At 52.1% G+C, this 23,656-nt stretch overlaps 1 protein-coding gene across 1 annotated transcript in view; it reads left to right on the top strand.

Moving 5' to 3' along the window:
- The first annotated feature begins 5,061 nt into the window (after positions 1–5,061).
- The window catches only part of SYNE3 (spectrin repeat containing nuclear envelope family member 3), a 56,869-nt gene continuing 38,274 nt past the window's right edge, over positions 5,062–23,656 (top strand). The window contains exons 1-4 of the mRNA XM_052659890.1: positions 5,062–5,211; positions 11,902–12,074; positions 13,450–13,759; positions 22,773–22,934. Of these exons, the coding sequence (XP_052515850.1) occupies positions 5,068–5,211; positions 11,902–12,074; positions 13,450–13,759; positions 22,773–22,934 (789 nt within the window). The 5' untranslated portion in view covers positions 5,062–5,067. The remainder of the gene's footprint in view (positions 5,212–11,901; positions 12,075–13,449; positions 13,760–22,772; positions 22,935–23,656) is intronic.

Raw genomic sequence — 23,656 nt, 5'->3', positions numbered from 1 at the left:
CTGTGGGCCGTTTCCTTGGTTTCTTCGCTCCTTCAGTCGACATTAGTGAAGGGCTGGTAACTCGGTTCACTAACACTGGGGCGCGGAGGTGGAGAGGCAGCAAGAGGGGAGGCGGCCTGCCCAGAAAGTGTAGCTGGCGACCACGAATGCTCTGGGGCTCCGCGCCAGAAGGCAAGGCTTGGGGGGGGACGGGGATTTGCTTCTAGCAGAGGGAGCAGAGGTTACGGTCTTGGTCTTGGCTGTGTCAGAGTGAAGAACTGCAGGTTTGCCCTGGGGTTGCTGTGAGGAGATACAGTAGGAAGCAAGGCTGGAAACAGGATCAGGCTCAGGGCTTGGGGGTCGGTCGGAAGACCACGTCGCGCTGTATCTCGTAAACAGGGCACGGGTCAGCTGGCGTGGTGTTTCAGGAAGCCCCCTCTGGTTCCCACCAGGAGGGATGGGGGCTGGGCAGAAGCTTATTGGAGTCCATTGAGGTCACAGAGGGAAGGCCATGACCTTCCTAGTGAGGGAGGTCTTCTTGGTCCATGAACCAGTTGTGAGTGGGTTTTTCTGGAGCTGCACATTTACTTTTCAAGTTTAAATTTTTATTTTTAGTTTACTTTTTAAAAAATAATTTCGGTGTGTCCCTGGTGTTCCAGTGGCTAAGACTCCATGCTCCCAAAGCAGGGGGCCCAGGTTCGTTCCCTAGTCAGGGAACTAGATCCCACATGCCGCAACGAAGACCCGGCAGAGCCAAATAAATGATTAATAGAAAAATAATAATTTTAAGTAATTAAGTGTTTTTGGCCACTCTGGGTCTTCGTTGCTTTGCTCAGGCTTTCCCTAGTTGCTCCGAGAGGGGCTACTCTCCGTTGCTTTGCTCGGGCTTTCTCTAGTTGCTCCGAGAGGGGGCTACTCTCTGTTGTGATGCAAGGGCTTCTCTTGGCGGCGGCTTCTCTTGTTGCGGCTCGCAGGCTCTAGGCATGTGGGTTTCAGTAGCTGTGGTTCACTGGCTTAGTTGCCCCGAGGCATGTGGAATCTGACCAGACCAGGGTTTGAACCCATGTCCCCTGCATTGATAAGCAGATTCTTAGCCGCTGTGCCACCAGGGAAGTCCAGCCTTAAACTTTTTAATTTCCATAAGGAAACAGGCTGTCCTTTCTGTCGGCCGTGGGGTTTACAGCAGGATCCTTACCCAAGTCCATGGACTGATAGAAGGCAACAGATTGAATTGCTGCTGACCTCTGACTGAGGCAGTTTCTTCAGTGCACAGGAGGCCAAGCCCAAACCAAGCCCACTCTGCTAATAGCCCGGCTATAACTTTGTCACATATGTTTTTATGTTGCATTGTGGTCATAGTAGATATCTTGAAATGTAGTTTTTGCCCATCGCTATTTCAAAAGCCTGGCAGTTATTAGGCCCATCGTTATTAGATCTTGTGATTTAGTGTGTTGATAAGATTGTGTGTGTGTGATGAATTTGACTTTTAGTATTTTTTTATTTTTAGTATTTTATAATAATTATTTTTTCTTTGTGAATTCTGTTTATCTATTTAATTTATTTATTATTTTGGCTGCACTACTCAGCTTGAGGGATCTTAGTTCCCCAACCAGGGATTGAACCCAGGCCCTCAACAGTGAACGCGTGGAGTCCTAACCACTGGACTGCCAGGAAATTCCTGATTTTTAGTATTTTGTTGACTACGTTTTAATATGATTGGTTTCCTTGTAATCCTAGCTTTTAGTCTCAGCATTTAAAGCCTTTATTATGAGAAGGGGTGTACAGTAACAGTCCATCCCTCTCCCCTCAAATCCTCAACCTGGCTGCAGCCCTTACACATGTTCAAATGTAGCTTTTCTTCTGGAAGCTTCCTGGGGCAGGGATGGTGCCCACTTATTTGCTCCCGAGGTTGTAGCATCAAGCCTAGCTAGGAGCACGTGCTTAATTCTTGTGTGTTTCATTGACCTGGAATGAAGTGGTTTGGCAAAACCGGCCAACAGACCCTGATCTCTTGAACTCTGCCTGCAACTTCACCAAGCTTACCATTAGTGGTCCCCCATCCGAGGTTAGAAACCTACCTCTGAGACTGATTCGTGGGTCTGGGGCCCCTCTGCTCCCCGCCCCACCCTGCTGGATCCCTAGTGTTCTATGCGACATGTTTCTGGGTCTCCAAACCACCACGCCTCCCAGGCCCTAGGCATTTCCAACTGGAAGGAGTCTCCAAAACCACAATGCCTTTTGGTGCTTAGAGCTTTCCCGTGCCTTGTCATCTGAAACTCTGGGAGCTTGCTTCTGCTCCTCCCATTCATCGCTTTATAAACACATAAAAGCTGAGCTTTTGGAAGCCAGTCAAGTCACACATCAGACAAGAGATTTAAGCCACAATGAACCAATTTAAACGCCTGCACATTCTAATGTGCTTTTCAAAGAAAGCTTTCAGAGGCAGGGGGTGGCTGCAGGGAACATATTAAGCTATTAGAAAAACATCAAAACAGCTCTGAAGGAGAAACAACAGGTTGAGAGACTGAGCTCTGGGAAGCTCAGAGGGAAGCCCACCCTGGGTCCCCCACTGCCTTCCCCTTGTCCAGCGTGCATCTCGCCGTCTGATGGCAGAGCTCCCCGTGCAGGGCCAGGGTGGGGCAGGATGCCCAGATTCCCAGTTAACCTCTGTTGAACAACCGACTGATGATTGAGAAACAACAAACAATTCAGCCAATGTTAAGGAATTTCTTTCTTTCTTTTTTTCATTTTAATGATTGCCCTTTCTGGAAAATTCACAAAGTGCCTGAGAAGAAAAATAAGGAAACAGAAAAACGTCCAACTGTGATTCCACCAACCAGACAATGGTCCTTAACCACATGGCCTCCACGGACAGCATGCCGGGAGCAAAGAGGCCTGAGGTCACGTGGGATGTGGCTTCTGCCACTTGCCCACACCCCTCTCTCCAGTTCACCACGTGGACACTGTTTTTTGTCTGTTTGTTTGAGCTGCACTGTGAGGCTTTGGGGATCTTAGTTCCCTGACCAGGGATTGATCCCCGCCCCGTGCGGTGGAAGTGTGGTGTCCTAACCACTGGACCACCAGAGAATGGGCTGTGTAATGATGAGACTTACCAACCTTTTGTAGGCATAATTTTTTGTGGTTTTGGTCTTTTTGTTTGTTGTTATTGTGTTTACTTTGTTAGCCACACCATGCAGCATGTGGGATTTTAGTTCTGAAACCAGGGATCAAACCCATGCTCCCTGCAGTGGAAGCAAGGACCACCAGGGAAGTCCCTTCGTTTTTATTAGCTGTAGAGCCAGGGCTCAGTCATGCCTGACTCTTTGCAACCCCATGGACTATCGCCCAACAGGCACCTCTGTCCATGGGATAACCCAGGCGAGGATACTGGAGTGGGTTGCCATTTCCTCCTCCAGGGGATCTTCCCGACCCAGGGACTGAACCCACATCTCCTGTGTCTCCTGCATTGGGAGGCGAGTTCCTTACCACTAGTGCCACCTGGGAAGCCCTTTGAGCCAAGGCTGTTAAAGATAAATTTTGTTGCATTTTTTTGTATTATCATTAGAGCCTAAGCACTCTCCATCACAAACTCATTTCAAGCTTACTTTTTGTTGGCTGCATAATATTCTGAAGTACAAGTATGTCATACATCCCGTAATTATTCCTATTGCTGGGCATCTGGGTTGTTCCTAGTTTTGTCTGGCCATTTTAACAAATACTGTGGTTCGTGTGGGGCGCATGACAGTTTATACCAAGGCAGGGCTGTTTAAATATTGATGGAGGCTTTACTCTGTGCAAGGCATTGTGGGAGAGTGGAGGATAAGCTAGACACAATCCTTTCACCTAAGATGCAGATATAAATAACTAATCCGAAGTGGGTTATAGTTGCCATAAGCAGACAACTAGAACTGAAACACAGAAGAGTTTTTCCTGGGCTTAATGGGATTTTAAGAAAATGACAGAAGAAAAATCTGAAACTTTGTATCCATAGCTAGAAGGTAAGAGAGGAGGGGGCAGGATGGCAAAGGGGTTGGTTTAGCCGGGAAGACCTCTGCCTGGGGGTGGGTGTCCCCGAAGGCACTGGGTTTCAGAACAAAGGCAAAGTCAGTGGGTTGTCAGTGACTGCCAGGTGTAGGTCGTGTATGCTGTTTTGTGGTCAACTGAGCCTGAATCGTGCCTGACTCTCTGTGATCCCACGGACTGTAGCCCGTCAGGCTCCTCTGTCCATGGGATTTTCCAGGGAAGCATACTGGAGTGGGTTGCTGTGCCCGCCTCCAGGGGATCTTCCCGACCCAGCGATTGAACCTTCATCTCCTGTGTCTCCGGCACTGGCAGGCAGATTCTTTACCACTGAGCCCCTGGGGAAATCCCAGGTGGTATGTAGGTCAGTGGAAGCGCTTAGCCAGTATCTGCCTGGGACCCAGATTGGTGGAACAGTAGAAGTCACAAGACACCAGGCTTGCAGGGGTTCCCCAGCCTGAGATGTTCATTCCAGCTGAGGTTTAGGGGCTGACATCAGCCTGGCCGATGCCAAAAAACTGTGTTTTTTTAGTTTAAAGGTTTTGTTCCATTCCGATCAAGATTCAGTATCTGTCACAGACATCTCAGCCTGTGCGTGTTTTAGGACCGGCTTCTGAAGGGATTTCAAACCAAAGAGAAGAGAGTGGCTCCCGAGTCCCACGGTAGCATCAGAGGGGCGCAGAGAAGTTAGGACAAAGAGTCTTTGCCAACTCAACACCCTGGGCTCGCTCTCCCTGCCCAGCGCCCCTCCCCGCCCCCCACCCCGAGAGGCCAGACCTGTTTTTCCTTCTCAGGCCGTTTCCAGTCCTGTGGCTCTTTGACAAACACAATTGCCTCTGGCTGTGTCAAGTCAAGCATCAGAGCATCAGGAAGGGGTTGGGGTTGGAGGTCTGGGCCCACCCCCAGGGTCAGCCTCCCTTATCCTCGCCCACTGCCCATCAGCCAGCCGGGGCCCCTCCACAGCACCCCCTTCTCCCCTGCCTCCCTGTCCCCCCTACCCTGCCCCCAGGCATTCTCACCTGTCTGTCTGATCTCACATGGTCCTGTCTTTCAGCCCCCACAGGCGCCATGACTCAGCAGCCCCAGGAGGGCTTCGACAGGAGCGTGGAGGACGCCCGCCAGTGGATGAGGGCTGTGCAGGAGCGGCTGCAGATCAATGACAACACCCAGGGGCCCCGCACGGCGCTGGAGGCCAGGCTGCGGGAGACCGAGGTATGCGGAGGCCGTGGCCTTGATAACCCTGTGGCCTTGGCCTTGTCCGTCCATCTCAGGCCTCAGGTTACTCCCCAGCTGTTGCATGGCAGAAGTGGACAGACCAGTGTTTCTTAAACTCTGCTGTCTTGGAGTCTCTGGGGTTTAAGTGTAGGTTCTCAGCCAGGAGATGGACGTGACATTTCTGACATGCTCCTGCCGTGGGTCCTAGGATCACGCTTTCATTGTAAGGCTCCAGAGGCCATTCTCTGGCTCGCCCATCCTGCCAGGAGGCCCCATGCAGCCAGGTGGTCTCTGCCCCTAGCTGGTGCCGGCCCTGCTTCCTACCCCATCTTTGCTTCCCTGTGCCTGAGGTCCCTGCCTCGGGTCTTCTCGGGCTGGAGTCCGGCTCTACCCACTACCTGGCACAAGGCAGAGATTGGGAAGGCCAGAGTTGAAGGGAGGGGCCAAGCCTGGTGGGGAGAGGAGTTGGCAGCCAAAATCCCTTCCCTTGTCAGTCTTGGCCTTTGTCATCATTATCATTGTCACCGATCGTCGCTTATCAAATGGGTGCCTCTGCCAGGTCAGTGGGAGAAGGGTGGTGACGTTCATTCAGCTGCTATTAAGTGCTCGAGCCTGTGCTGTCCGCTTTCATCTTCAGTTCCCCAGAAGCCCTGAGATGGTGATGTAGTGTCCCCACTTTTCAATAATGAAATGGATCCCTAGACACAGCGATGGGCCAGAATGAAAGGAGTCGATCTTGTCGGGGCTTGGACCCAGGGCTGAGTTCAGAGAATCACCGGCCATCTCCATGTAGGAGCCTGGACCAGTGGAAGGGGTGCAGCACACGCTATGCTTGGGTTTATGGCCTAACAGGGACAGGTATACATGTAATCTGGCAGCCTCACAAGTATGGAAGAGGTACATCCCTAACATGGGTTCATGACACTATTCTCCTCTACAACCTTCCGTGGCTCCCCATTGCCCACCAGAGAAAAGCCAGCTTCCCCTGACATCAAAAGTCCTCCACCATCTATCTACAAGACCCTATTCTCTAGCCTCGGCTTCCCCTGCCAGCCCACCTCCCGGGCACACATCCTCTCCTGTTGGCAGGAAACCTAGATTCCCTGTCACCAAGCCTTTGTGCATGCTGTCGCTTCTACTTGGAATGCCCTTCATTTGGGTCTGAGTGTGCAATGTGAAAAGAAACGCCTGCCACTTTGCCCACAAGTCTTTTCTGATCCCCTCCCCCAGCCCCAGTCCCAGCTCCCGATGCTCCCTGTCTGCGAACAGCCCTGCACGGCACTTGCTGTCTTAGCACACTATCCCTTTGCGCCTTCCATGGTCTGGGGGCAGCTCAGTACCCCGTGGTGGTGGGTCAGGCTTAGTTAGGTGAAGGCAAGGCGATCCTTAAGGAAGGGCTGTTAGCAAGGGCAAGAGAATGGGCCCTGGAAGCCTCAGGAGCACTTCTATCGGGTGAAACCCTGAGTGTCGGGCCAGGAGCCTAGGTGGAGGGAGCCGCATCCTGGGCGCCCCACCATGTGCTCGCCCACGGGGCTCAGACCCACTCGTTTTCTGTGTGCTTCGATGTTTCAACATCGATTTTGCAGTAAGAAAACATTTCACTCCTGCCTTCTGGGGAAAAGGAGCAGCAGTACCTTCCCCGCCTGCAGTCCGTGGGCCCTCGCCCTGGGGCCTGGGGCCTAGGTGCCTTCCCTCCACCCGCTCAGCCATGCGTGTCCCCGGTGCCCATTTGGAGAGTGACTGGATGGGAGTTTCAGTCCAGCTCTGAAGCTTAGTAGCTGTGTGGCCAGGAGTAGGTCCCATGCCCTCCTGTGTGCTGAGGGCTGTGGGGTGCCCTCCTCTGTGCAGAGGAGCTGCGGAAGCCTGCCAGTCCCTCACGGAGGTGGGCATCTTCTGTGGAAGAGACTGGAGAGTGGCTGCTCCTGGGACAAGCTGGTGTCCCCTAGGCTGGCAGGTCAGGAGAGGCCTCGGGGGACAAGTGACAGCACTGCTGAGGCTTGAATGAGGATCAGTGAGCCAGGTTGGGGGATGCAGGGGGAGGGAATGGAGGAGTCTGGGGGAGGGGGAGAGCTTGGGGTCTGGGGCGGGCAGGTCTGGCATTGAATTCCCGCTGTGGCCACAGCACCCGCGGAGAGTTTCCGTTGCCCCCTGGGCTTCAGCTTAGCTCCTGGGGAGAGTGCTAGTTATCGCCTTGCAGCAGAGAGGAAGGACCAAGGCCAATAGCTTACTGGCACACTTGGCGAAGGGCAGGGCATGCTGGCAGAGCCGGCCCAGGGCAGGAAGTGTCCCTCACGGCTTCAGTGCAGGGACTCCGTCTATGGACTCTCCCAGGCCTCGCCCCGTACCTCCGGGGCTGGTCTCCTAGGCCACAGCATCTTGTCTCTTCACCCTCTGGTTCCCAGCCTCCTTGGCCCTGCACTTGGGGCCTCAGCCAGGCTGCTTCCTAACTGGTTTCCAGGCCCCTTAATGGTCAGAGAGCTGCCACATCTCCTAGGACTTGGCTTCCAAAAGTCTGATGCCCTGAACGTGCCGTGTGTTTCCAGCTTTGCCGAAGCCCCCATCTCACATGTCTGTACAGCACTGAGGCTCGGTGACAGTGCTGCCTCCTCATGAGGGCTTCTTGGATTGCCCACACCCCTCCTTGGAGCGCCGATTTTGTGGCCTTTTATGGCTCTTTTATAGTCATCTGTGCTCTTGTCTACAGACTCCACCACAGCCCGCAAGCATTGGGCCATGTTTATTTTCATCCCAGATTCTAGAACCCAGCACAGTACTCAGTATAGTACCCATCATAGTACTCAACATAGAACTTAGCATAGTACCCACCATAGTACTCAGCACAGTACTCAGGAGAGTGCCCATCATAGTACTCAGCATTAGTACCCAGGGGAGTGCCCATCTGGCCTTGACTGCATAGAGGGAAAGCCCTCACTACATTCCCCCAGCTTTCCTGACCTGCTTCTCCTCTCACTGAGCTTTTCCCTCCACCCAACCCCACCTAACTGTTGCCCTCACCTGGCTCCTTTGAATCAGAATTGCTTTGCGGTTGCAGTTCTGTGACGCCTTCCTAGCTGGCTTGAGTCTCTTGCCAAGCTCTCCTGGACTTCATCCTTGCTGGGGACAGGCTGTAGAAGAACCCCACACCAGCCCAAGAGCAGAATCACTGGGCAGAGAAGGAGGTGGAATCTGCTTCTCAAAAGTTGTTTGTCAGCTCAGCCCCAGCCTCTGGTCCCCTGGCCCCAGGCCCTCAGCAGACCTGCCTCTGGCTGATATTCCAATTTGGGGGCAGAGGTTTCTGCGTCAGGCCAGGTGGGGCTTGTGAGCTGCCGGCCTTTGTGACCAGCTCCACTCTCTTTGGCAGGAGGCAACAGGCAAACCCCCCTGCAAAGGGCAGTGAATATTGAGGTCTCCCACATCCACCTGATCCAGCCTGTACCTCCCTGGCCAGGAATCAGAGGGCAAAGGTCCAGAGGCCTGGGGCAGATCACACCTTCAGGACACTGGACTTTGGGGGAGGGGCCCTTGACCTCATGGGGCCTTTCCAGGCTTGGCTGGTTCCTTCTGGTGTGGCAGAGACTGAACTTCGCTTCTTCTCCAAGCTGCTGGCTCTCTTCATTCACAGAGCTGGGTTCTGACTGAACTTAAATTGGGCAGCAGCTCTAGAGGGGGCCTCACGAAGTGCTGCAGAGATGGTTCTGCAAAGCCGAAGTGTCTGCAGGTCCCCAGTATCCCTGCTTAACACTGGAATCACTGTGGTGCCCATCTTGCCAGCTTGGGAGTGGACGTGCGGTCTCCACAGCCCTGGATGTCAGAAACATCAGATTCCCTTTTTTTCTAATTTATTTTTGGCTGTGCAGGGCCTTCATTGCTGCACGTGGTCTTTCTCTAGATGCGGTGAGCACTTCACTGCAGTGCTTGGTCTTCTCACTGTGGTGGATTCTCTTGTCGCAGAGTGCGGGTCTAGAGTATGCAGGACTTGGTAGTTGCGGCCCATGGGCTCAGTTGCCCCTCAGCACAGAAACATCAGATTCTTAATTATTATTATTATTATTTCTAATCGAAATAGATCTCCCTGGTTGACAAGATACTCATCCTACGCCACCCTGCGGGACCCCTGCTCCCGAGTGGTGTGAAATGTTCTGTGCAGGGGTTGGGTGATGATCTTACTTAGTCCAGAACCTTCCATGGTGGCCCTGGATCCTCAGTAGCCACCAGTCACTGTGGTGTCTTTGTCTTCCCCTTTGCTGTTTGCTACTAAGTGGGACTTGGGGGTCCCTGTTGGGTCTTTGCTGCCCCCATTACCTTCTGGAGTCCTGCAAATCCTGCTGCTCAGCCTGGCTCCTAAACCCCAAACATAAGCTCTTTCCTTCTCTTGAGAAATCTCCCCGTTCTTCACCCTTCAGATCCCAACCCCACCCCACTCAGAGCACACAGACACAGCCCTTGGAAGGAGCTTGTTTAATCTCATTCTTTGCTAATACATGTAGGCGGGGAGGCCCTCTATACTCTCATCGTTGTCATCATCATCATCGTTAACCATTCTCATGTGAAAGTCTCTCAGTCGTGTCCGACTCTTGGTGACCCCATGGACTATACAGTCCATGGAATTCTCTAGGCCAGAATACTGGAGTGGGTAGCCTTTCCCTTCTGCAGCAGATCTTCCCAACCCAGGGATCGAACCAGGGTCTCCTGCATCACAGGCGGATTCTTTACCAACTGAGTTTATCAGGGAAGTCTCATATGAAGTAACAAAAAGGATTGGAATCATTGCCCATTTGCACATGTTGGGGGAGGGTCTGCATAATTCAATTCAGTCACTCAGTCGTGTCTGACTCTTTGCGATCCCATGGACTGCAGTACACCAGGCTTCCCTGTCCTTTACCATCTCCTGAAGCTTGCTCAAACACATGTCCATTGAGTCAGTGATGCTATCCAACCATCTCATCCTCTGTGGTCCCCGTCTCCTCCTGTCTTCAATCTTTCCCAGCATCAGGCTCTTTTCTAATGAGTTGGATCTTCGAATCAGATGGCCAAAGGACTGGAGCTTCAGCTTCAGCATCAGTCCTTCCAGTGAACATTCAGGGTTGATTTCCTTTAGGATTGACTGGTTTGATCTCTTTGCTGTCCAAGGGACTCTCAAGAGTCTTCTCATAATTGCTCAACGGTTCATAAAGTATACTCACATGTCAATGATCTAATTAATAGTATTTTTAAAAAGTAATTTTATAGCCCTATGAAGTGGACAAAGCAGGGTGTTGTTATCACCGTCTCAGAGTGATTGAGTGACCTGCCTGGGGCCTCACGGCTATCAGTGGGGCAGCATGGCACAGGGCAGGAGGCCCTCCCCAACCCCACCCACACAGAGGGCTCAGATGGGCCAGCCCACTGGGCCCTCAGACTGAGAAATCCAGTTACCAGCCTCAGGGAGACAGGCTGGGAACAGCTGGAGCTTTAGGCAAATGCTGTGCTGTCAGTAAATACAATCAAAAGGCAGGTAAAAGGTAGTAATAACAGTGAACAACTGTGGAGTGATGGAGTATCCCGTGTGGGTCAGGCCATGTGCTAATGGCTCTCCTATCACACAGGTTACCATAACCGTGGGTAGCGTAACCACTGTCTTCCCGCATTTCACGCCCTGGAGAATTTACATACCAAAGGTCACACAGGTAGCCGTTGAATTGGAATCCAGTTGTATTTTGACTACAGGGGTCAAGCTTTATTTGCCAAAGAGCTGGAATAATAACAATGAGTAATGACAGTAGCTGATGCTGATCAGAGTTGTACTATTTGCTAGACGTTGTGTGTCAGCCTTAGTCCTCCAAAAAAGCCAAGGCCAAGATGGCATTAAATGTGCAAGAAGTTTAAGAGGGAATCATCTGTGAGAGAAAATGAGGCAGGAACCCGGGAGGCTGGGAGGGACCAGGTCAGTCCAATGCAGGTCTGACCCCGAGTCCAGGAGGACAGGAGCTTCTTAGGCTGCCCTACAAGTCTAAGGGAGTTTGGTAAGGCCGTGGGGCATCCTGAACCCATCCGAGGAGCCCAGGGTCCCCTAGGGACAGAGCTGCCCTCACATTCCTATTTGTGGTCACTCGTGGCAGCAGCTGAGGGATTGAGGCCTTGGTGCCAGCTCTAAAGTCAGAGATAATTCTGGAGTCTCAGCAGGGGGCCCTGGCCAAGCCTGCTCTGGGCAGTAGACCCGAGAGGCAGATTCTCATGGCCGTGCATCCTGGGACATGCACTTTGGGTGCATTTGCTCAGTGAAGTCTGAAAAAAAAAAAATCCGAGAGCTGAGTACGACTATACTCCCACTTTACAGACAAGAAAAGCAAGTTCAGGGAGAAAATGACACTTATCTGGATTTACACAGCTGGAAACAGGCCAGCCTTGGAAGGGAGAGGACTCCTATCATCGGAATGCTCTGGCCGGTTCTGTGCTAATTTATCTCCGTCAAGGCTTGCTTCCACCCCAGGCCCCTCGGCAGAATGTCTGAGGTCACGGGAGAAGGGGCAGGGGCCGTGAGGCCCCTCGGCAGAATGCCCGAGGTCACGGGAGAAGGGGCAGGGGCTGTGATTTGAACCCCAGCTCCTCTGGTCTCCATGTCCTGCCTCTTTCTGCATCATGCCACCATCTTCTCAAGGCTCCGGCTGTTGTCGTGTTGTCTAACTACTGGCTTCGTGTCCACAACAGAAAATATGCCAGCTGGAGCCAGAGGGTCGCGTGAAGGTGGATGTGGTGCTGCAGGCCGCCGAAGCCCTTCTGGCATGTTGCCACGAGGACCAGAAGACCGAGATCCTGGCTCAGCTGAGAGACATCAAGGCCCAGTGGGAGGAGACGGTCACCTACATGACCCACTGTCACAGGTAGGGCGGCCGGGGACCCTGCCAGGCCTTCATCTGCAGGCCTGCTGCCGGCCCGCCACGCCCACCACTGTGCTGGCCTGGGGCTCCCTGCCCAAGCGACAGCTCTCAGTCCAGGGATGGCTGGGAACAGGATGCTCTCTTGGGATGTCAGCCAGCCTGCCTGCCTCTTTCTAATAATCGAGCTTAAGGATAATAATAGACAGCGGGAGCCCATCGCGTTTTGCCCACAATTAGTTCCTAGGAGGCTTGCCTTGTGTGCACCCTCCAGCAGAAGGGGCTGAATGGCCCCGGGGGGACGAAGCCCTGTTGCCTTGTTAGCACTGTAGTCTAGATTTTCTCTTTGTACCAGGGAGCCTGGTGGTGGTGGGCTCTGCCCTGAGATTGCTTTTTGCTCTGCTGGTTACTTGCTGTGTGGCCTCAGGAAAGCTACTTGACCTCTCTGAGCCTCGCATGTCTCATCTGGACAATGGATATCACTGAGGGATTCCCTGGTGGCTCAGATGGTAAAGCGTCTGCCCGCAATGTGGGAAACCCGGGTTTGATCCCCGGGTCAGGAAGATCCCCTGGAGAAGGAGATGGTCATTAAGTGTTTCTTAAAGAAAGTTATTAGGAGGATGGCGGGAGATACAAATGTCAAGAGCCAGATGCAGCCCTCGGCATACAGGAGGTCTCTGATGGGCAGAAGCTACCAGCCTCCTCTCCATCTTAATAAAATCAGAATGAGTGGACTGGCAGGGCTTGCATCGTGCTTTCTGCTTCTCAAGCTCTTTCATTGGAATTCCAGACAAAGTGGCTGGATGTTGGCTTTGCCGATAGTCCATCTCCATGTTACAGATGGGAAACTGAGGCGGGTGCAGAGGCCGGGTGAGGCAGAGTTCGTGACATGCCTGGGAGCCACACACAGGCCCCCAGCCCTCTGTCCCACACTGAGCAGTGATGAGCCCACAGGTTCTGTTTCCTCTGCAAATGATAATATACACACACTGCCCATGGCAGCCTTCTTGGGACAGCTAGTGGGCACCCATGTAGTAAGAGACAGAGTGGCTGTGTGCGGAGTCCAAACACCAGAGAGAGTGACTGGAGGACACTGTGCCTCTCTAATGGGAGTTTTGGGCTAGGATTTGGGGTTCTGGTGGCCAAGGGCATCAGCAGGCCGGGGTTCTCAGAGCAGGTCTGGAATCCGAACTACCCCGATGGTCAGCCCCATGGGGCTTGCTTCCCAGACAGGAGGGTCTTGTCTAGTAGGACTGGGGTGAGGCCTGAGAGGGTGTCCTTGTGCCCGCCACCCACTGTACCGGGGAGGGGGCAGTGGTACGGACTCCCCGCCCTGAGCCAGGTGGGGGCTGCTCACCGTGCCCATGGCTTCCACCCGCAGCCGCATCGAGTGGGTGTGGCTGCACTGGAGCGAGTACCTGCTGGCCCGGGATGAATTCTACCGCTGGTTCCAGAAGATGACGGTGGCGCTCGCGCCCCCCGTGGAGCTGCAGCCCAGCCTGAAGGAGAAGCAGTGGCAGCTGAGCCACGCCCAGGTGCTGCTGAACAACGCAGACCACCAGGCAGTGCTCCTGGACCGGCTGCTGGAGGAGGCGGCCTCCCTGTTCAACAGGATCGGGGACCCCAGCGTGGACGAAGATGCCCAGCAGCAGATGAAGGCTGAGTATGAGGCTGTGAAGGCGAAAGCCCAGGTGGGTGATGGGCTGTCTTCACCCATCCATGCGTTTATCCCATCTACCCGATCAGCCACTCATTTGCTCTCTAAACATCTATCCATCTGTCTATCCACCATCTACCATCAACCCACCACCTCCCATCCATCCATCTCCCTACCCTCCTATCCATCTTTATCCACTCACCACCTATCTCCCCACTAAACTCCCAAAGCTCCCATTCACTGTCTACCCACTCACCACTGCATCTACTTACCTACCCAACCTTCCATCTACCCCCCCTCTTTTTTACCCATCAGTTTACAAACTCGTCCGTCTGCCTCCCCATCGACCTAACCAGATCTCCTATTCTCTCTATACAACCACTTAATCACTTAGCCACCCGTCTATTCATTCACCTGCTCATCAACCCACCCTTGTACTCTTCACGCGCTCATGTACCCATCCATTTCTCCACCACCCACTGTCCACCCTTCACCCACGTACCTTCTCTCTACTTGTCACCTGTCTCTTCACCCACCCACTCAAGCATTTTGTAGCTACCTACCCATCAGTCTTCCACCTACCCATCCACCCAGCCCTCTACCATCCATCCGCCCACTGACACATTATCTACCATCCAGATGGCCAGTGTTGCTCATGCTTAATACACATCAGCAGCAGCAGCAATACACATGTGGGTACTTAGTATGTAGGTGTTGACTGACTGGCTGATGGACCGTGAGCTTCACTTCCGCCTGACTCGCCTCTCCTCTTCCTCCCTCTCTCCTCTTGTACTTTAGTCCTTCCTCTTTGCTCTCTCTTGCCCTTCCCACAATCCCTCTGTTCACTGTTTGTCCCTATCTCTCATCTCATTCTTTTTTTAAAAAAATTAGTTTATTCATTTTAATTGGAGGCTAATTACTTTACAATACTGTAGTGGTTTTTGCCATGCATTGAGATGAATCAGCCATGGACGTACATGTGTCCCCCATTCTGAAACCCCCATCCCCCTCCCTCCCCATCCCATCCCTCAGGGTTGTCCCAGCAAACCAGCTTCAAGTGCCCTGTTTCATGCATCGAACTTGGACTGGCCTCACCTCATTCTTGCCTTGGTTTAAACCGTCCATTGAGTTATTATGTTCAATTTTGTTTCGAGACATTCTGTTTGGTTTTGTGTTATGTCTGTTCTTTGTTCCATTGTCCTTTTTCCTTTAAACTTTGCACTTCACCCAGATAAGGATGCTATCCGTAGGCATTCTAAGCATGCATATTTTACAGTCATCAGGCTGCTCCGGTGGCTGAAGTTCCAGGCCCGATGCTTCTGTCTGGTCTCCTAACATGGTGGATTGTTTCTGTGGGGGCTTTGTAATTCTGAGCCGTGAGCTCATCCTATTTGAACCCTATCTGCAGAACCCCGTGGCTGGGCCTGGCACTCAGAGAACTTGTGTTTATTCCAGCCAGGGTGCTGTGGGAATTTACCTTCAGGATTTCTGTTTTCATGTCACTAAATTGTCTTGGGGGTTCCTAAATCAAGTGGGTTCTCTGCAATCGAAGTCCCAGCCAAAATAGTGCAGAGGCTCCTGGCTACATACTCTGAAAGGCGAATGTTTCTTCATTTGTTTTCTTAGACAGAGCCCAGGTTGAAAGACATGTGCTTCTTTCCTGGACTGTGCTGGCGGGAAGGTTTCTGTCTCTAGTTCACCCTTTGACAGAGGAGGAGCCCCTTGAGGGTTCTGCCTTTGTGCAGTGGTCTCCACCCTCTGGGAGCCAGAGTCTAACCTCTTCCCACAACCTGAGCAACCAAGGAGATGTCAAGCACACTTGTGAGTTTAGTAACCTGTTTTCTGTAGCACCTTTGCATCTGGTCCATAGGAAACTGCTTACCTTGGCGTGTGTGGTGTGTATGTATATGTGGTTCTGCATTTGAAACATGCCTGCTACATTTTATCCAGCATTTCTGGCTGGCTGTGGTAGAAGGGTATTCAGGGTTCTAGTCTCCTGTGTTGCTGGAGCTGGAAGTCTCCTGGGTCCTTCAAGTTATGGGAGACGGTTCTATAATAAGCCCAGATCTGAGAATCCGCAAGCAGGAATAGGGTGCTAGCCTCTGAATGTTTGGGGAGGGACCTGGGTTCCAGGCAGCCTCTGCTGCTTCCCAGCTGTGTGGCCCCAGGGCCGCTCACCCTGAATGAGTGTGCATCTGAGCTCTTTAAAGACTGGAGATCATTTTCCCAGGATAAAGGATGACATCTGCTCTCAGTAGCTATGATAAAAAAATAGCCACAACAGTGGTGTCTGCCATACAGCAGGTGCTGGGAGCCATTCCCTCAATGAATGAGAACCCCGCCTCTGCAGCTTGGAGGCTTGGAGGACAGGCAGGTGGGTGGAGCTTGTCTCTAGGAAATGTTACCAGTTGGCCCTCCCTCTCCACATCCAAGTGACTGGAGCCCGCTTAACAGCAATTCTCTCTTCAGGACTGCCCCGTGGGCCCAAGCAAGGGGAGATGCCTGCGCATGGCCTCCTTGCTGTGACTTTACAGGAAACAGGTTCTTGTGTCAATCAACAGAGAGCTACTCATGCAGGAAGTGGAAAGTGGCTTTGTGTATGTGTGTGTGCACATGTGTGCGCACGTGTGTGTGGAAGGGACATACTTGGGGCACCCATGAGCACCAATTCTGAAAAATGATCACCTCAGAGGTTCTCATCGTCCCTCCAGGGGATTCTCCCTCCATTGGATCCAAAAAATAAAATAAAATCATAGAAATCACAGCTCTTATTGGCGACCACTTCTTTTTCTAAGTCCCTTCATGTCTTTGACCTCACTTTATCCTCCCTGTCTTCTTATGTCGCAAATAGAGAAAGTGTGTGTGACTGGGACCCCTTTTTTTAACTTAAAAAATTATCCACAGATAAACAGCAAGGTCCTGTTGTATAACACAGGGAACTATATTCAATATCCTGTGATAAACCGTAATGGAAAATAACGTGAAAGAGAATGTATGTGCCTGTATAACTGAATCACTTTGCTGTAGAGCAGAGATGAACACAAAATTGTAAATCAACTATACTTTAATAAAAAAATTTTTTAAAAAATAATTTAAGGGTTGGATACCACTGGCCCTTAGAAAGAACTAGAAGTCCTGGCGACTTCCTACGTGGGCTCCTCCTTTGGTGGAGCCCCAGGTCCTGGATGAGCTGCTGCACCTGTGCCCGTCAGAGGAGAGTGGAGGGGGGCAGCTGGAACTCTTGTGGGTCAGGCTCAGAAAGCGGAAGCAGTGGTACATGGGAGGTTTCGAGTTCCTGGATGAGGAAGCAGGTTTTTTCCTAAGGGTTTTCCCGAGGCAGAGCCCAGCTGGCAGCCTCGTGGGCTAGGAGTGTGGGGGCTCTGCCTTTTAAGGATGAGGTTGGGGTGGCGCAGGGAGAGCTGCCGCCCTGGCTGAAGCCCTTGGAGTTGCCAGATGAGCTGATGAATTCTGACCTTGATGTGGAAACTGGAGGTTGGGAGGGGGCGTGGCAGGATGATTGGACCCCATGAAAGAAAGCAGTTTGGTTTGGACTTTTGGGCTGTTGGCTGAAACTCACAGATGCTTGATTTTCTCTTTCTGGATGTCAGAAGTTTGGGAGCTCTGTTGTAACTCATGGAAGCCCAGGTAGCTCTTGGAAGGGGGCTGGGATGGGGATGGCAGATGTGGAGCTGTTTCGTCTGTCCCAGAGCAGGCTGCAGAAGGTTGGAAGGTGCTGGATGGGGAGGGGCCAGGGCCGGCCCCTGCAGAGCCTCTGAGGTTATAGTCAAGCTGTCGTGTGAACGTGCCCTTTGCTGGAGAGAACAGCCATAGTCTCCATTGGATTCTTAGATGGTGCCGTGACCTTCAGAAGACAGAAGCTACAGAGAGGGGCAAATTTTTGCAACACCTTTACAAGGTTCTTCATTAGTAAAATGGGAGTAGCCTTCCCACATTCCCTGACATCAGCCTCCTAGGCATACCCCATACCGGGCCTTCCAGCCCCAGAAAAAAGGAGAACACTCTGGCCCCATTCTATGCGGGGTGGGGGACGTTGCATGTCCAGTAGCCCTGAGGTTCTTGGTGACCCGGATGCCTCCTAGTCACCTGCTCTCTGTACATTTGATGAAAGCCTCGCCTTGTGTTCAAGGCAGATGAGAAAGCCACCCTGAGGAGACAACTGAAATCCTCCTACCCTGGTGACGAGAGCTGTGCAGGGATCCCTAGAGGGCCAGGCCTATTCTCAGGGTGGGCACGGTCCCTGGGATATTGTCTTAGCCTGCTTGGGCCAGACAGAAAAGAACACCATAGACAGGGCAGCTTTAAAAGCAGGAATTTCTTTCTCACAATTCTGGAGACTGGGAGGGTGGAACTCAAGGTGTCAGCAGATTTGGTTCCCACTGAGGAAGAAACGATGCTGAAGCTGAAACTCCAGTACTTTGGCCACCTCATGCAAAGAGTTGACTCATTGGAAAAGACTCTGACGCTGGGAGGGATTGGGGGCAGGAGAAGGGGACGACAGAGGATGAGATGGCTGGATGGCATCAATGACTCGATGGATATGAGTTTGAGTGAACTCCGGGAGTTGGTGATGAACAGGGAGGCCTGGCATGCTGCAATTCATGGGGTCACAAAGAGTTGGACACGACTGAGCGACTGAACTGAACTGAGGAGTCTCTTCCTGACTTGCGGACATCTGCCTTCTCTCTGTGTCCTCACGCAGTGGAGAGGGAGGTGTCTGCAAGCCCTCTGATATCTATTCTTATAGAGGCACTAATCCCATTGTGAGGACCCCACCCTCATGACTTCCTCTGATCCTGATTACTTCCCAAAGGCACCCCCTCCAGATATCATCACTTTGAGGGTTAGGGCTTCAACAGATGAATTTGGGGAAGCAGCATCTTAGTCCACTGGAAATACTGTATGTATTACTTTCATTTATTTATTTACTTCTGGCCACCCTGGGTCTTCACTGCTGCTCATGGGCTTTCTCTAGGTGCGTGGGCTTCTCCCGTTGCCAGGCATGGGCTCTGGGGCACACAGGCTTCAGTAGTTGTGGCACATGGGCTTAGTTGCCCCGCTGCATGTCTGGAATCTTCCCAGACCAGTGATCAAACCCATGTCCCCTGCATTGGCAGACAGTTTCTTAACCACTGGACCACCAGTTCAGTTCATTTCAGTTCAGTTCAGTTGCTCAATCGTGTCTGACTCTTTGCGACCCCATGAATCACAGCACGCCAGGCCTCCCTGTCCACCAACACCCGGAGTTCACTCAGACTCACGTCCATCGAGTCAGTGATGCCATCCAGCCACCTCATCCTCTGTCGTGCCCTTCTCCTCCTGCCCCCAATCCCTCCCAGCATCAGAGTCTTTTCCAATGAGTCAACACTTCACATGAGGTGGCCAAAGTACTGGAATTTCAGCCTTAGCATCATTCCTTCCAAAGAAATCTCAGGGCTGATCTCCTTCAGAATGGACTGGTTGGATCTCCTTGCAGTCCAAGGGACTCTCAAGAGTCTTCTCCAACACCACACTTCAAAAGCATCAGTTCTTCGGCACTCTGCCTTCTTCACAGTCCAACTCTCACATCCATCCATGACTACTGGAAAAACCATAGCCTTGACTAGACGGACCTTAATCGGCAAAGTAATGTCTCTGCTTTTGAATATGCTATCTAGGTTGATCATCACTTTTCTTCTAAGGAGTAAGCGCCTTTTAATTTCATGGCTGCAGTCACCATCTGCAGTGATTTTGGAGCCCCCCAAAATAAAGTCTGACACTGTTTCCACTGTTTTCCTATTTCCCATGAAGTGATGGGACCAGATGCCATGATCTTCGTTTTTTGAATGTTGAGTTTTAAGCCAACTTTTTCACTCTCCTCTTTCACTTTCATCAAGAGGCTCTTTAGTTCCTCTTCACTTTCTGCCATAAGGGTGGTGTCATCTGCATATCTGAGGTTATTGATATTTCTCCCGGCAATCTTGATTCCAGCTTGTGCTTCATCCAGCCCAGCGTTTCTCATGATGTTCTCTGCATAGAAGTTAAATAAGCAGGGTGACAATATACAGCCTTGACGCACTCCTTTTCCTATTTGGAACCAGTCGGTTGTTCCATGTCCAGTTCTAACTGTTGCTTCCTGACCTGTATACAGATTTCTCAAGAGGCATAGACTTGGATTACCGGGATATTGAATGGTTTGCCTTGGAGATGAACAGAGATCATTCTGTCATTTTTGAGATTGCATCCAAATACTGCATTTTGGACTCTTTTGTTGACCATGATGGCTACTCCATTTCTTCTGAGGGATTCCTGCCCACAGTAGTAGATATAATGGTCATCTGAGTTAAATTCACCCATTCCAGTCCATTTTAGTTCGCTGATTCCTAGAATGTCGACCACCAGGGAAGTCCTATTAACATCTCAACTTTCACCAAGGAGAGTTCTTTCCCTCATTTATTCTGCTAGTTAACAGGCCACTATCTTTGCCTCTAAAAATCCGGTTTTGACTTCTGATATGTTAATTAGCAAGGCCTCTGGTGTTGGTAGGGACAGGACCACAGAAGCATGGTAGGGCCCACTCTGGACTGGGGCCTTTGAGACCACCCTGTGGCGTGGGGCGGATTGTTGACCAGGACAAAGGGCTGAGCCTGGGGATGAGCAATGGCACAGTCAGCCGAAAGCAACTGAAAGTCAGGAAAGGACAGAGCAGGCTGGTTGCCAGGAGGCGGGGCCTGCTTGTTTACTTTGCTAGTGGTTTTCAATCCAGTGATTCTGTTTTCAGAGGGCCAGGCAAATAGTAGCATCCGCCTCCTCCCTGCCTCCCGGGGCAGGGGCCGTGTTTGTTTGGCATCTCAGCCCGGAATCAGGGCCCTTCCTGCAGCTCTTTGCAGAGGCATGATTCCGCTGCCCCTGTTAATTGGTTGGGTTTTGACATTCCTGACGACTCTGCCCACACAGATGGGTTAATTGTTGGGTCTAACGAGAGGAGGTGGAGCGCTGTCTCATTTGTCAGGCACATTCCTCCGACGTGGCCCGCCGGGCCGCGGCTGAATTGTGTTCTGTGATCTTGTTCTGCCTGGCACGGAACGCGGCTGGATGCCTGCCCTACTCGGCCGCGTTCCTCTCTGAGTGCCTGCTCACCATCACAGAGGCTTTTGTTTACTCTGGATTTCCCCGAGCACCAGCACCTCGTCCTTCACACACGCAGAGCCACCAGCCGGCACTTTTCTTGGACAGTTGGCTTCGGTACAACATTTATCACCATCAGCGTCAAACCAGGGGCCCAGCCTTTAATTCTCTGCGTAGTATTCTTGACCCACTTTGTTTTATGAGTTAATCTTCCCGTGGAGGGAGGAAGCTGTGAAGGATGCTGGTGGATGCAAATAACCCCGGGAGGAGGAGGAGCCAGCAAGGGAGACATGAAGGAGCCTGTCACTGTGCCTCTGTCCACTTTCAGAATTCAAGCAGCCCCATGTTTCCCATCCGCCAGGTGCTAATGGTGAAGTTCTGAGCCTCACTCCCATAGGAGAATTTTCAGCTCTTTACTGAAAGACTTGGTCTTGTACCTTGATTTCCGCATCCCTGAAATGGGGATATTATTTCTCACTTGCTATGGTAGTTGCAAAGGTTTAAATGGGGCTTCCCAGGTGGTGCTAGTGGTAAGGAACTCGCCTGCCAATGCTGGAGATGCAAGACGGGCTTCATCCGTGAGTCAGGAAGATCCCCTGGAGTAGGAAATGGCTACCCACTCCAGCGTTCTTGCCTGGAAAAATTCCATGGGCAGAGGAGCCTGATGGGCTACAGTCCGTGGGGCTGCAATGAGCCGTGTATGACTGAGCATACACACAGCCATGCTTAGATAGCTAGAGACTATCTTAATAAAACATATTTTTAAAAAGGGTTTCAGTGAATCAGTATTTCTAGATTTGATGAGGAGCCTTCTCCATGGGAGGCGAAGGCACATACAGATAGCCAGGGAGGTTATTCCAATCCACGTGTCTATCTACCCTTCCCAGTTAAGAATTGTTGACTTAGCATTGTAGAAGGTCAGGACCTTCCTGAACTCGGCCTGGCCCCATGGCTGAGAGCTGAGGTCAGCAAACTATGGCACGTGGGCTCAAGCCAGGCTAATGCCTGATATTTTTATGACCTGTGAACCAAAAAGAGTTTTTATATTTTTCAATGATTGGGGGAGAAGTAAGACAGAACATTTCATGACATTGTGAAAATGGTAGGAAGTTCAAACGTTAGTGTTCATGATTCATTTGACTGGAATACAACCCTTCCTTATGGATTTGCCTGTGGCTACTTGTGTCCTACAAAGTAACAAGCACATAAATGGTTGAGAAGTTGCAACAGAAACCCCGGGGTGTCTACCATCTGCCAGAAAGAAAGGGTCTGCCACCGTCTGGGCCTGTGCAGTGATTTTGGAGTCTGGGACTTGCCATGGTGATCATGTACACGGAGGTCTTAGGGCAGCGCTGGCGCCTCAGTAAGCGCTCGGATGGTGGTGATATGTAGTTGTTGCTGTTCAGTTGCTCAGTCGTGTCCAACTCTTTGCGACCCCATGGACTGCAGCACGCCAGGCTTCCCTGTCCTTTACTGTCTCCCAGAGTTTGCTCAGATTCATGCCCCTTGAGTCGGTGATGCCATCCAACCATCTCATCTTCTGTTACCCCCCTTCTCGTCTTGCTGTCAATCATTCCTAGCATCAGGGTCTTTTCCGATGAGTCGGCTCTTTTCCGATGAGTCGGCTCTTTGCATGTAGTTGTTGCCACGGCCACTTTCCGAGGATGTGGCAGGAAAAGAGCCAGCTGTGTGGTTGACAGACCCAACGTTGACATGCTGTGGTCTGTAAAGCCAAGAGTGTCTTGGCTGGTAGCTAATAAGGCAGAAAAGAGTGTCTGAGATCTTTGTGTCCAGTGAAGGGGTTGAGAATCGGTTGCATCACATGCTCTACACACACACACACACACACACAGAGTCAGGTCTGGGAGGCCAGGGACAGGCTGGGCTGGGGACCCTCGTGACCCTCTCCTCCTCTCCCACAGGACAGAGTAGACCTGCTGGAGCAGGTGACCCGTGAGCATGAGCGTTTCCAGGAGAGCGTGGACGAGTTCCAGCTGTGGCTGAAGGCGGTGGTGGAGCGGGTACATGGCTGCATGGGGCGGAAGTGCCGGCTGAGCACCCAGGACCGTCTCTCGGCACTGAAGGTGACCCTGGCGAGTCTCCGCCAGAGGAGGGAGGGGTGCTCAGGGCTGGTGGGTCTCTGTTAGGGTTTATTTACTAGGATGGGGCCGGGAGGGCGGGGAGCCCAGGAGGTACAACCATCCCCACATACAGGCCCCGAATGAGGATAAGCATGGGATCTGGTGTAGAACGTGTCTGGGGCCTCAGCTGCTTTATGGAAATCTCTGAGCCAGCAGGACGTTTAGACACCAAGACCACGGCAGCATGGTCTCACATGGGGACATCTGGCCATGGAGATGTCTTTGGCTATCACAGCTGGGGGCAGGAGTGCCCCTGGCATCTGGTGGATGGAGGCCAGAGATGCTGCTAAACATCCCACAGTGCACCGGACAGCCCCTACAGCAAAGCATTATCTGGCCTCACATGTCAGAATGTGAGCGTAAGGAACCCTGGGGTAGGCATGGAAATTCAGCGGGGAGAAGCTGGGTCCACTCTGGCCTACCTGACTTCCATGACCTCAAATGTGCTCTGCTGCTGCTGCTGCTGCTAAGTCGCTTCAGTCGTGTCTGACTCTGTGCGACCCCATAGACAGCAGCCCACCAGGCTCCCCCATCCCTGGGATTCTCCAGGCAAGAATACTGGAGTGGGTTGCCATTTCCTGCTCCAGGGGATCTTCCCAGCCTAGTCATCAAACCCACGTCTCACATGTCTCCTGCAATGGCAGGCAGGCTCTTTACCGCTCTGC

Source organism: Budorcas taxicolor, chromosome 21 (genome assembly GCF_023091745.1).
Source record: "Budorcas taxicolor isolate Tak-1 chromosome 21, Takin1.1, whole genome shotgun sequence".
Classification (NCBI taxonomy): domain Eukaryota; kingdom Metazoa; phylum Chordata; class Mammalia; order Artiodactyla; family Bovidae; genus Budorcas; species Budorcas taxicolor.
The sequence above is the reverse complement of the archived record's forward strand: the minus strand, read 5'-3'. Positions and strand labels throughout refer to the sequence as shown.